Raw genomic sequence first — 14,296 nt, forward strand, 5'->3', positions numbered from 1 at the left:
CTGACAAAGACTACTTAAGTGAGATAATAGAGATACATTTTTATAATTAAAATAATTCAATCCAGAGTCTGACTAAAACAAAAAGTAGACTCTCAGGCTAAATGGATTGGTTTTGGATGCTGCACAACTGTTTGTAAAATGTAGATCAGGAAGTAACATACAACATGTATTTTATCACAAGGTCAGTTCAGATAAGTGAGTAACGCTTCCTTCATAACGTCTGGGAAGGGGAGTAATCAAATCAAGATTGAGAAAATAAAAAAATGTTTTCTGAGATCAAATTGACCCCGGTATTTAGAATCTTTAAAATGCTATTAAACCCCAACCCTACTGCTGGGACAGCGGTTTCATACTTGGTTTCGTCAGCCACTTCAACCTCGGTGGGAGCGTTGATGGGAGCGTTGGAGTGTCCGGCTGTGGGATCATCAGTGTTCAGCTCGCCATTTGTTGAACTCATCACCTGCACGAGGACAAACAGGAAACAAGAATAATCAAACAGATATACTGAGAAGCACTGACAGCAGGGTGGGGATGAACGCTCACATACACATTTGTAACCTTGTTTAACTCTCAGATAAGGAGATCCTCAGCATGAAACCTTCACAGAAACTTCACATAAATTCAAAGCTTAGGCTCCCATTTTTTCATGTTTGTCTTAAAACAAAAGTTAGGTGCCCACATAGACATTGAAACAGGCTTGCTGTTATCAGTCCTCCTGATTCAAATTACCTTTAAGATTCACAGCAATAAGTCCAATGTTTTAAAGTTGAAGCACTTAGTGTAAGTGAGCTGTAGACTGGTGAGTTTAAATGTCTGGATTTAGTCCGACTTTGCCAGTCTTGCTACTGTTGAACTCAAATGAAATGTAATTAAACTGAAACTGAAACGTGTCCCTCAAAAAGTTTTAAATCCCCAAATTGAACAAACTCTGACTGCTGAAGCGTTTCATTAGCTTCAGATAAAAAGAAAATATGAAAAAGGTCTTTAAATATGTCCCTCATATGCTTAGTATTAGTACAGGAGGAATGGTAACATCTATTTTGGTTTGTGTATAAGAGCACGTAAATACTGTTGTAAAAAACACGTGAACATTTTGAACATATCCCTTTAAAGCTGCAATTCTATAAGCCAACAGTAGGTGGCATATTTGTTCCACAATTACTACAGAAGCCACTGCTTTTAAAAAAAAAGGCATACAATTGGCCTTTTTAAGTTAACATAGTTCAAGATTTTTTCATTTCATGTAGATGGCTCTACCAGAATTCTATTTAGGGAATTTAAAAACAAATATACATCTAATCTGCTTTTGGCTTATCAATTAATAATGTGTTTTCTAATGATTTAAGATTCTTCATTTTATGAGGTTTGCATGACAGTCACTTTGAAATGCCATCTTTGCATGCCCCTTCCTGTGGGCTGCCTGCACAGCAGATGAGACGAAGGAAGCAGTGAGTGCGAACAGAACAAGCAAAGCACTGACACACAGGGATTCAAACTGTGGGATGCAGACAGAGAGAGAGAGACAGAGAGAGAGAGAGACAGAGAGAAGGAGAAAGACAGAGAGCACCTGACAGGCAGGCAGTGCAGATTCAGTGTGAGAGGGGGGGGTCAGACACATACAGAACAATGTGGTTTCATGCATTAGCCACCAGAGCAGCAGCAGCAGCAGCAGCAGCAGCAGTACCTGAACAGAGCCCCCCAGCCGCTCAGCTGTGAGGTGCGACCCCAGAGTCTCCTTATTGGTCACTGGAGTGGGCTGAGACTCACTTCCTTTGGGCTCAGGCGACTTGACGCAAAGAGCAAAAAGGGTTGAGGCAGGTGTTCGTGAAGTGGTGAGGAGGAGGAGTGGGGGGAAGGTTGTGGGGTGAGGGCGAGACAACGTTGTGGTGGGAGGGGGGGTGAGGGTAGAGGTGTTGAGGGAGGAGGGACAAGGAGGAAGGGGAGTGAATGAAAACAAAAACAAAAAAATTAAAGAAGACATCCTCCAAGCAGAAGCAGGCTTGTTAAGACAAACTATGTTAATAGAGGAGTAGAGGGAAGCTCAATTTAATGCGAAGCACAGAATAACACACTGTCAAAGTCATGCAGGAGTAAAAGAAAACAGCCTTGATCCCCTCAACTAGCTCTGCATATTCAACACAGACACACAATACTACTACTGTATTGAGAATTTGAGTAACAACATCACAGGTTTAAATAACAGTAATTTTTTTTAACATTGTGATTTTATTTGCAGACATTCAAATTGACTCTATACTTTAATAATCAATAAATATAACCTGAAACTACAGGTTCGTACAGTCATGGGAAATGTGCTGTGAACTGGAGGCGGTGCTTTGTGAGGTTCAAAAGGGTGGCAAGACGTTGCCCAGCCAATCTTGTAACATGGAGAGCCGTAAAAAGAGGTTAGAGTCTAATCATAAAATCTAATGCACTCCCTTTGTGGCTGTACGGGAAACAATGAGTCAGACTCATCAAGTAAAACAACCTGATTTCCGGGTTTTGCGTCTATCAGAAGGATTTCTTTATAATGATCTACCCTTTCACTGAACAACCAAAGAACAAGGCTCGGATAGCATGCTAACAAAAGGACTAAATAAAAAACAAATATATAAATTCAACACTTTGTCACACACTAAGCATATAGCTTGTCATTACTGGTATGAACAATGCAAATTGCATTTTCAACTCATGCATGCAATGACTGGAGCTTAGAGTGGCAAGGTGTGAAGAATAAATTGAAGCTGAAAACGGTGCTTTGTTTCCCAGCTGGAGGAGAAACTGCCTCATGATCGTGCACGTCGACTCATCTACTGGTAAAGCATCAATATTGTCCGACTGAGACTTTCAGGGAAGGTGATGTCACTGCCCAGCAGTCGGGCTGTAGACAGGAACATGAATCAAGGAGAAGTGGAACTGAACGGCAGCCATTTTCTCGAGGAAGTTCATTACACTTGGACAGAACAAAAGAAGCCTGGCAGAGGAACCTGAATGACCAGGCCGGCTGGTTGGTCGGTCAGATGGCTGCTTGACAGATTGGTTGGTGGGTGTGATGTTTGTTGTGTTTTACTGCCGATGGCCTCACCTGGTTTTTGGTCTGCTGTTGTGCTTTGTCTCTGCTGCTGGGCTGCAGGGGCGTGTCACCGGGGATAGGGCCTATTGGTGTGGGCTGTAGGTAAGACAATGAAACCAACAGTGTCAAAATTCAGACCATTAAAAAGGGACAGTTTAACCCAAAACCGAGTTGTAAAGGGCTTGAGATGTCTGAGTTCTACTGTAGAAATGCCTGCATTCTCTCAGATACACACTCAAGAGTAATATCTCTTTCTGAGATCATGACCCAGTTGTTAATAGTTTAATCTAGGAACTGTTTACAGATGTATACCCCCCCAGCCGTATGAGAAGAAACAAGGAAGGACGAGGGGCTAATGTTTACTTGTTGCTGCTTTTATCAATGTTTGTTAATAAATAATACTACAGGTAAGAGGAAAACTTGTATTACTCATTCAGGGGTGAACTGTCCCTTCTAAAGAGAAATAAAGACAAAATGTAAATATCGAACCCCCATAATGTGAGCCATTTTAATGCGACAGGGTTTGCAAAATGACTTGGTTATGATCTAATTGACAATGTTTTTCAGTAAGAACAATAAATCAACTACAGTCTGAAAGACTTGGCTGTCTAATCAAAGGAAGAGGGTAAGGATGAGTTGTTTCAGTAAGTGGCACTCACAAGTGATTTGCCGACCCAGTCATATTCATAGTCAAAGACGTAGCTGTTCCTGTCGAACAGATCAGTGAAGAGCTTCCTCAAGTAGTCATAATCCGGCTTCTCAAAGAAGTCCAGCCTCCTCACATAGCGCAGGTAGGTGGCCATCTCTTCTGTAGCAAAGGAGAAAACGTTAACTTGCAATCTGGTTGAATAAGACCGAAATTAAATTAAATGGAAAACAAAAGGAAACTGTTTGGTTCTACTGACCAGGGAAGCTTTCACAAAGCACTTCAATGGGTGTCGCTCGTTTGGTGTCCCCGATTTTCTGATACCTCTCCTTCAAAGTGTCCGCCTGAAAGGAGACAAGAAAAAGGGCATATTACACTCAAATTAACACAAATACACAGTGTGGTGGGCAGTTTAAACAAATGGGTGTAGTATTCAAATGTGTTTTATATGAGGCAATTATCTCACAGGGAGATGCAAATCCAGGTTGCTCGTTTTGAATTATTGAGACAAAACACAGATATGAAGAGCACTAAGGGCTGCTGCTTGTGTCTATTTGTCTTCCAAGACACTTCAGACTTTCACCCAGTTACCAGAAAAAACAGGAACACTCATTCAGCACAATCCTACACCACTTTTACCAGAAAATGTAGCAACAACTCAAAAATAGAAGTTCAGATCTCATAATGCAAACGTCTGTATTTGTCACAACAACAACAACAACAAGGCAGAGAGATTGTGGTGTTAGATAATGCTCATCATGTTCCTTCATTGTTTCTCTAACTAGGGCGACCCTTTCTTTAACTGAAAATTGGCCCTTTAATAGTGTTTTATTCGCCAGATAGTTTATAGATTTTCTATCTTTTTAATGCCGTTTTATTTATATTTTGACATGTTTACATTTTAGAATTGTTTATTTCTACTCTTTTAATTTCTATTTATGGGCAATGCCTTGTTTTTTATGCTGCTGCAACGCAAACATTTCCCCAACCTGGGATCAATAAAGTACATTTGATCTCATCTTTGACAGGAAGCATTCTTTTCAGAAAGTCTTCTTGGGAAACATGATTTTAATGAAGTGGTACATTTGCGTATCGCAGTGTCATTCTATAGACCCACTTTACACCAGTTCAATGCATCTAAAATGGTTGCACTTCATCAACCGTCAAACAAATGATCATCACACCAGTTCATCAGCAGTCTAGTGTTGCTAATGTTAACCCATTATCCTCACTACACTGAGCCTGTAGCATTGTGCTGTTATACTTCGTCTGGTCACTCTACTCCTCATTGTATTTTGATGCTAACCGTCATGATGTGTGTTGGTGAAAACTAGTTTTGGCTCGAGCCACCAGACATCCCCCACAGTCATCTACCAGGAGCTTCCTCCCACATAGCAAATGTTCAGATGAGGCGTCGTGTCTTCCAGTCCTTTCTTTGTACATCTTTGATCTTGACGCCTGCAGACAGCCCATAAACAGCAGCTATAACCTGCCCTCCTTGCACCTGTCGTCACACCTGTGTTTCCTGTCTTTTATCTCTCTCAGTGCACTGCACGCAAGGAGCTGGATTTCTTTGTTGAAATGCATAAGGGAACCCACATTTACAGTAGTTCTAAGTTTGCTTTAGACTTTAGAAATATAAAACATTCCCAGAGGTCTAAATTGTTTTTCTGAGGGTCTTTTAGGTTCAACAAACAATACAGCTGGATCAGTGGGGAGACCTTGAAATGTCCCCAGTGTTAGAGGAGGAGGATGATGATGATAGCTCTTTGTCGCTGAGGTCTTGCTGATGATAGCTAGAGAAGAGATAATGTACTGAAGAGTGCAGCAGGCAAAGGTGCATCTCGATTCTAAGCATTAACAGGGTTACAGGAGACTAATATAAATCAGTATGTCCCCACATTTGGATGATGTCAAATAGTACTTAAAAAGTACCTTCAGGCCCTGCCAGGGAAGGCTTCCTCGGAGGAAGTACATGAACATGTGACCCAGCGCCTCCAGATCATCCCTTCTGCTTTGCTCTGGAAGAAACAAGAGAACATGGTGTTACCTGTGTGAAATAAATTCATTGTATAGTCAGCTGGTAAGGTTAACAGGCGGCTGAGCAGTATGAAAAGCAACATAATTATCCAGGACTTCAAATTGTACATTATAAAAGGCTATGAATAAGCTGAGAGGGTGGGTGGGGGGGGCAAATCCTGCAACTCTAACCGTCTGAAGGCTTCCTCTCACTGATTAGCACTCTTACAAGAAGAAGGGAAGAACTAATCAGGGAAATCACCTCTTGAGCTGATTGGTTAGACTTTAACGTCGAGTGAGTAAGATTTAGGAAGATCTTTTCACAGAAGTAGAATATATATATTATCCTTAACTAACTTTTCACTATGATGTATAATCTCCTGAAATTTAGATCAATGTACTGATTATTATAAAATGAGCCCATCATTTATAGAAATTGGACACTCTTCCATGGAGTCCAACATGTTGCACTTGTATCTACAGTAGCCCAGAGCAGACAAACAACAATAACTCTTTCACATGTTTGTGTGTCCCAAATGTAGGGCTGGGCAATATGGCCCAATACATCTAGGATTATTATTACAACACACCTGATAAAGGTTTTTTTTTCCTTTACATCCAAACTACAAAAGACAAAACAAGACAAGTTTTGTTTTCTTTGTTTAACTATAAAAACGTGATTAACAACAGCAACAAATACAAAGATGAATTCTACTATTGTACAGTAATTTTCAATGATTAAACAAATAACGGTATATAAAATCAGCTTTAAAGAGCTCTGTTTTTACAATGCTGAGTGCATGTTGTTGATGTATCCGTACACATAACTGTTAGGACTCCATTAAACTAAATGCAAATGTGAGCAAATTGTGTCAATGCAATTCTAAAGGGCGAAACAAACTACAGCCCTGCTCCAGATATGTTCTTACCTTTTCCCAAGTGTGTGTTGATGCTCATGTAGCGCGCCGTCCCAGTCAGACTCTTGTGCTCCCGGTAGGGGATGTGTTTTTTGGTCTCGGGGTCTATGTACTCTTTGGCCAGACCAAAGTCGATGATGTGGATGGTGTGTTGCCTCTTGCTTCCAGGCCGCCCAACCAGGAAGTTCTCTGGCTTCACGTCTCTGTATATCAGACTCTTGGTGTGGACGTACTCCATCCGCGTAATCTAGACACCCAATAAGCAGGTCAAGATTAGTCATTCAAAATGTCAATCGCTCAATTATCCAAAGATTTTAAATATAAAAATAAGCTATTTAAAGTATTTTTTTTTACCTTAGTGTAATATAGCTCTGTATTCAGTATAGCCTATTACATTCAACTATAGTACAACATATTTTCAATGAATATCAAATACACATTTGTATTCAAAACAGCAATGCTACAATGCATACCCTAGCATTCCCTCGACTATGTATATAAAGTAGCCAAAGTGGCACTTTATTTTCAGTAGATCTTAAAATAACAAAAGCTAGCTCATGTAATTATACACCTGCAGCACTCCTCCTCCCCGGGCCTTACCAGCTGTATGGCTATCATGAGGACGGTCTTGAGGGAGAAGGTTCTGTCACAGAGGTCGAACAGGTCCTCTAGACTGGGCCCGAGCAGCTCCAGCACCATGGCGTTGTATTTCCCGCAAGGACCAAAGTAGTACACCTGAGGTATTCCCTCTGTGGAGACACAAATACACACCATAAAGATACAGGACTTTTGTCACAATAACATATTCTCCTCTTGCCTGACAAGAATTTTTTTGTAGGTTGAGAATGGACAGCACATGCTGAGAAAAGCACCAGAAACCACTCAACCATGGGCATCTGGGATATAAGGGTGCAGAGAGCAACATGAAAAAGCTGCTGAGGTCATCACAGTGTTGTAGCATAAAAATGTGGTCGGTGCACTGTGACTTTTTCTTTTGTATTTCCCAAGAACACATTTCTTCTGTGTCATCTATGCGTCATATGAACCGTGGATAGAATTGAATACTTCATATTTTCAAAACATGGTGACCTGGTTTAATACTTGTACTGATACATATAATTATTAGTGAGGAGAATATGCAAGTTGAGTGAAAGGCGCTTTATGAATCATCACCCTGGTTTGATAAGAAAGTGTGTGAGTAGACTCTTCATTGTCAAAACTGCAGCAATGACAAAGTACACTTCAGTTGGCTTCCCTCAACAGTTTTGTCAGAAACAGGCATGGCCTACAGTTGCTTTACCTCTAAAGTAGGATTAAAAGGAAAGGTGTCTAAAGAAACACCAGTGACAGTTAGCAGCTCACTGTCAACAACTGTAAATAGCCTTTGCTACTAGAAACCACCACACCCATTTTGTGGTAATGTGTATGACTTCCAAAGAATGTGGATGGATCAACATGGCTGTATGTGATTTCTTAGGCCCCGCTCACACGGGACCGTTTGCGTTTATGCACAGTATGCGTATTCAAAAAAGTCTTCCGTTCACATGCATTCGTTTCATTTGACGTGTCTGTTCAAACGAGACCGCTGGAAACGCTGTAGTACATATGCCGGGACTGTAAGTGGCGCTGTAACTTCCGCCACAAAATACACCAAAAGCAGTGAAGAAGACTCCGCAGCAGCCCCGCAGCAATGTTGCCATGGCTACCCTTCTGTTTACGCCCCGCCGTGGATTTAGCAACATGTAGTTCATGTAATTCTCCATGTCCACTTGTTGCTGATGGTTGTGGTAGAGGAGCTGTAGATTTTTGCACTAATATCTGTAGCATGGTCAGTAGCGGTAGCACTAGCAGTAGCTACTGACAGGAGGAGGAGCATGTCTCTGTGGAGAGGACTCGCTCAGAGAGATATTCTCTACAAATACCGGGTGAGATCCTCCTTTGTCAATATAATGGATCAATGTATGAAATCTGACTCTGTTTATTTTGTTTAAGGAGTATATTGGGCGTTAACAATTCTGGTTTGCCTTTTATAATATTATTTCATTCAAGAACCCCTTGTGCGTTTAATTAACACAGCTATTTTTGATAGTTGCTACAGCAGTGAGCAGGAGAGGTGGGGCTATCGTTATTTTTTCAGGAAATATTCGTATAGAGGTGATTACACGGACTCGGTTGACCCCCCAGAGCGTTTCGTTTGCAAATCTATCCACCTTGGGACCCGTTATCGTTTGTGGGGTCAGTTTCTATCGGCCTCGTGTAAATAATAGGGCTATACGCACGCGAAACTATGCAGATACAAGCAGTTTTCTCCTCGTGTAAACGGCGCCTTAATGTCAATGTTTTGCCAGTGGGAATGGTGGGGCGTGGGTATATTTAAACTCCAATTTAGTACTAATTGGGTGCAAGGTAGGGTACTAAAACATAAAAAAAACAAAGAGTCTCAATGACCTAATGCTGCTGTTTCCTAACGTCTGCCTGACTCAGACTAAACAGCTTTGTCACAATAAAATGATCTGCTGAGGCCTGTAATGGCGCATTTCCACCGCAGGCCTCGCTCGACTTAGTACGGTTTTGTTAGGCCTTGTTAGGCCCGGCTCACTTTAATGCTGCGCTTCCATTACAGTTTAGGAACTGGGGTAGTATCTAGTGTAGGCAGAGCCGTGACGTCATCTTCAATGAGCACCCCAGAAAAACAACATCAGCCGTTAGCTGTTAGCACTCAAGCTCACAGCTCCTCATATCTGTTCAGAAACTAGACAAAAGTTAAACAAGTACAAACCACAGACTGTCTGTGTCATGGCGAATACAGTCGCTGCTTTATTTATGTCTGTATAGGCCGTTGTTGTGAGTGTGGACGGTCGGAGCATATATTGCGTTAGCTTAGCCAATCTCCATTTAGAAAACACGCATTTTAAAAGGTTTTTCGCCTGCCGTCTGTCTGAAGACTTGACAAAGCATTAATTCATGGTTTTTACTAACCGGTATCAGTATGTTGTTACTTCTGGATCATTTTGAAACGTGTATTACAATGAAATCACGGTCAAATATGTTCATCTTGTTGTAGTTGTAGCCCCCTTGCCAGCGATTCTCTCTCCAGTTTAGCAAACTCAGCCCGACTCAGCCCTGTTTGTTGGCTCCGATAGAACCACGATTTTGTCGGGCCAGAAAAAAGGTGAAAAAGTAGCCCCGGGCCGGAACTAGGCATAGTGGAAACGCAACCAAAAACGGGCCCGGCACGACACGGCACGCTTAAACCGCGCCATGGTGGAAATGCGCCATAAGGAACCAACATCGTATTTCACAAACACTCTTGAATAACATTCAACAGCTCACTGGAAATAGATAAGTTATGCTACGTAGACACAAAAAAAACACTCATTTATCTAAGAGTTTTCAGCCCTGGTGTATTGAAATGTCAGAGGCACTTTCTCATGCATCTCTTTGCCTGAAAATTCACTGTCTTCTGATACACAAAAGTTGTAGCCTATCAAGACTTCCGATACGAGTATTGGAAATGCTTCCGATACAGCTTAAAATGCTAGATTGGGTATCAGCACGAGATATCACATTATCATATCAGTTATTTAACCCAACACAGATCAAAACTACAGTTGCCACTTGCTACCTGATTCATACTGTGGATTTTGTTTTAACCCACAGGTATCAGACTGGTACTCAGTATTGGCTGATAAGCAAGTTGAGATCTTTCCACGATCAAAACGACCTGGCATCTCCCTGAAAGCTCACTAACAATAAGATACCACATCAGTGTTGCTTCAAGAGCACGCGGAGCAGTGAGAACTGAGTGTTACACAAGAAAATAAAGAGAATCAATGAGATAAAGATCCAGAAACAAAAGGAGACAGGGAACAAAAGAATGGGCAAGCACATTTCTACTGGTCTGTAAGAGAAATTAATAAAAGTTTGACAGAGATAAATGAGAGTTAGGATTTGTAAATATTCAGTTTTGATCATGTCAGCTGCTAGCCAGGGGAGAGTTTACAGTCGGATGTATCTGATGTACCTCTCAACATCAGTCCAACAAGACACACTGCACATACACAGATGCAAACTGACGCACACATTCCCATGCACGCACATACATACGCACACACAACACCTGTCTAATCTTTAGTCTCTATGACTTTCCCAGTAATGAAGCCCATGACAGATGAGGCAGTGACAAGAGATCATTGGGATGGCTGATTCATCAAAGCCTGGCCCAAATCTAGAGGGCATTCAAAGCACAGTCATCACGAGAGGAAAAGCACACTGTGTAATATCATCTTCAGCTGGTGGATGTGAGCAAAGACTAGAGGTTTACAGCAGCTGTAAGCACCACACAGCACATTTTGGGGGTTATTTCTGTCTAACCGTAATATATATATTGTGATATAACTTACTTAGAATGGCTCTGCAAAATAGTATATGTGAGATTATGCGAGATGTGATTGTCACAAAATTAACCATAATAACAAAACAGTGAAATCAATATCAAATCCGGTAAATTGTCTCTAACACGGAAGAGTAAGCACTTCAAAATCAGGATGATAAAGCATGACTGCCAAACATTATTTGATCAGACAACACTTGGGATGTCTTCATGAGCCAAATAACCCTTTCAGCAGGAGGCTTCTCTCAATGATAAACAATAGGAAAACTCAATTAATTCTGTACCAATAAATGTCTATATTTATTTAGCATAAAGTAACATGAAAACGACATCCAACTGTGTTCAGCATTATGGGATATGTTCTGCCTTTCATTGCAGACAATGTCAGCTGTGCTCTGACCCCCGCTGTCTCGAAAACACGAGACAATCCAACCTATTGTATCTGCGGGAAGGCCTTCTGAGGGGACACAGTAAGAGGGGAGACTGCATCATGGAAGCTGAAGACAATGTTGCCCTACAATGAAATGTCAGAGTTAAGGGCCAGAGCAGAGAGGGCTGGAGTAGAGAGGAGGAGAGGAGGAGAGGAGGAGAGCAGGAGAGGACAGGGGATGCGTATTAAAGATTTAGATCATGGAGTCGAGTGCACTGAGAGGAGAAGAAGACGTGACTTCCATTAGGCCCAGTGCTCTGGAGATGTTCTCACAAGGCTGAAATGTGATCAGCACGGCACAGACTGAGCTGTTAATGCAACATAGCTCCTCTAGTAAGGGAATTTACAACAGCAATTCCTCTTTTGTAAACAATTCTATTTACCAAATAAAAGCTCGTAACACAATTATTTCAATTTAAACTAGGGCACTTTCCTCTAAAAGTCAAAACTGCTCTCTCTTCATTCATTGCGAGCAGAACCAGTCACAAGAAGGTTCCCTATCAGATGGACTAGACCTTTTGTCTTTGAAATTATTCATGAGCAAGTTGTCATTCTTTATATAAACCATTGCAACGCTGCATAATGTTCCAGTTGGCCTAATTTGCTGTTTACATTGCATCCTTTCCATTATGATTGCTGTTCAAATGCGATGCTGAAATGACTCATCATTAAGCCCTACAAATAGACATGTGGTCAAGCCACCATTAGAAAAATGGAATACTGGGAAACAATAATAATGTCACAATAAAAGGAACCCGTTTTAGTCACTATTAGCTTGCCATTGGGAAATGTGACATTTACAACATGCTCTTTTTATAAATCATAGCAACAATATTCATAAATGAAAATAGTAATTGTCAGTATCTGTTTTTATTAATTGTTTATTGTTAATTGCTATTCGCTAATATGGTGCATCTATCTCCATGGCCTAGCTTCTAGTGAGTTGTTAAAATAATCTTATCAATCTAGCCTAAAATAATTCTACAACTGAGGTCCACACAAACTGTTTTGTTTTTTTTAATCAGTAAAGCTTTGACATGGCATAAGAATCCATCATTTGTATGAAATAATATCATCAGCATGGCCCCTTTGTCACTGACAAGGCATATCGTGCCCTTAAAAGCCTTGGTGGGGCTCATAAATATTCACAGGCATGCTGATGATTATCATCACTGAATCATTTTCAAGGGGAAACCCTTCTTATGTGACACTCATTACAGTAACAGACACACAATAGTGCATCCATGACTGCATGAAGTCAATTAGACACCAAAAAGTGACCATAAAATCAATCAAAGTTTATTTATATTTGTCTCAGGGGACCTTACAGTTTGTAAAGAATTTGAATACGACACCCTCTGTCCTTAGACCCTCAAACCATCTCTTTAGCCAATCCGCTGACAACAGTAGCTACAATACAAAACTCTTTTTACCATAAATCAGCCCATTATTTAGTGCTGGTATTACTAATAAGAGCAACAAAAAAATTACGGGTTTATTGTACATTTTCCCAAATATCTGTGAACTTGGAAGCCGATCCAGCAGGGATCTGTTCAGGACAGGAGAGAATTAACAGTGTGCAGCTGAGCTCCTCCTGGGCGTTAAGCGCTGAGTCGTCCATGCTGTGACATATTTGAGGCTCTTGGGTGCAGGACTAACAGGGTCACATGTCCCCATTTAGCAAAGTTGACAACATAAGTACTTTTAATCTGTTGCCTTGACTCCTCCCATGCTAGACAGACAAGCCAGCCTTTTTGCCATATCACCGTGGAGCTAGCCAGTCCTCAGCTGGAGACCTGCTCGAATGTGTACTAATATTGTAGCCCGCATTTCTGTTCAGGAGGAGAAACACAACCATCTTCTAAACATTATGAACATTTGGATATCAACAGGTGTTTGGATAGGATATGCCCAAATATCCTGATGCAGATCTTTGTAAGAGGGAGGTTGAGAGAGGGAGGATGTGTTATGTAGGTCCTATTTTTATTTTTTAAAAAGGTATTTTTTGGCCAGCGTGCCAGACAAAACAGGAGACAGAGGGGAGGACATTGGCAGCATTTAGCAGAATTCATTGTCAATTTAATTATTTTCCTTTGACGATTTGTTTTAGTCTGTCTCCTGTTCAAAATATAATGTGAGCAGTGAAAGCCTGTAATATGGTGGCAGGAAATATAACATTCATCATTAATTGTGTCCTTGATTTCCAAACACTCGTTGTCTGCCAGTCACCCTTTGGCAACATGTCACACCACCTGTTCAATCTGAACATTTTTTGATTATTTCAGAAAAGCAGCAGGATCTTACCAACGATTTGGAAATGCAATATATCTTATCATGTCTATTTTTTGAAAGATTTTAAAATACCATATGACAGTTGTCAAAGGTCAACATGAAATCACTAGTACTGCGTGAACATTATGCATAATAGAAACAGTGTATATATTATAATATGATATATTATAATATATATTATATTATAATGCATTATAATATGATATATTATAATATAGGGATTTCTCTATTTAAATAAATACATCATACTTATAGGCTATGCTCCAGAATACGTCATTCAGAATCTTTAGATTTAATGTTGTTAGATATCAATTAAGCAAATCGATTTAGAGTGAATGAAAAAAAGTCATTTTAAAACAATACATCATGTGCACGCTTTGATGCTCGCAGTATTACAGTGTGAAAATGGCCATGGCTGGGTGTAAGTGCAAACCACAAGTTTGCATACTATGTTGTTGATATAAGAGATAGAAGTATAATGTGTGAATGTAACAAGTGTGCGATTGAACAACAGGGAAAGTGAGTG

The 14,296-nt window shown here is 40.6% G+C and overlaps 1 protein-coding gene across 5 annotated transcripts in view; it reads right to left on the reverse strand.

The window, feature by feature from the left end:
• Window positions 1-14,296, reverse strand: part of csnk1g2b (casein kinase 1, gamma 2b) — a 37,250-nt gene that overhangs the window by 2,486 nt on the left and 20,468 nt on the right. For 2 of the 5 annotated variants that reach the window (XM_034146851.1, XM_034146852.1), the window contains exons 4-11: window positions 7,256-7,404; window positions 6,668-6,902; window positions 5,655-5,740; window positions 3,979-4,063; window positions 3,733-3,881; window positions 3,086-3,169; window positions 1,685-1,786; window positions 354-460 (exon numbers count right to left, since the gene is read on the reverse strand). In XM_034146851.1, the coding sequence (XP_034002742.1) occupies window positions 354-460; window positions 1,685-1,786; window positions 3,086-3,169; window positions 3,733-3,881; window positions 3,979-4,063; window positions 5,655-5,740; window positions 6,668-6,902; window positions 7,256-7,404 (997 nt within the window). The remainder of the gene's footprint in view (window positions 1-353; window positions 461-1,684; window positions 1,787-3,085; window positions 3,170-3,732; window positions 3,882-3,978; window positions 4,064-5,654; window positions 5,741-6,667; window positions 6,903-7,255; window positions 7,405-14,296) is intronic. The other 3 variants (XM_034146853.1, XM_034146855.1, XM_034146854.1) reach the window with 3 other exon arrangements.

The sequence above is a fragment of the Trematomus bernacchii genome, unplaced genomic scaffold (genome assembly GCF_902827165.1).
Source record: "Trematomus bernacchii unplaced genomic scaffold, fTreBer1.1, whole genome shotgun sequence".
Classification (NCBI taxonomy): domain Eukaryota; kingdom Metazoa; phylum Chordata; class Actinopteri; order Perciformes; family Nototheniidae; genus Trematomus; species Trematomus bernacchii.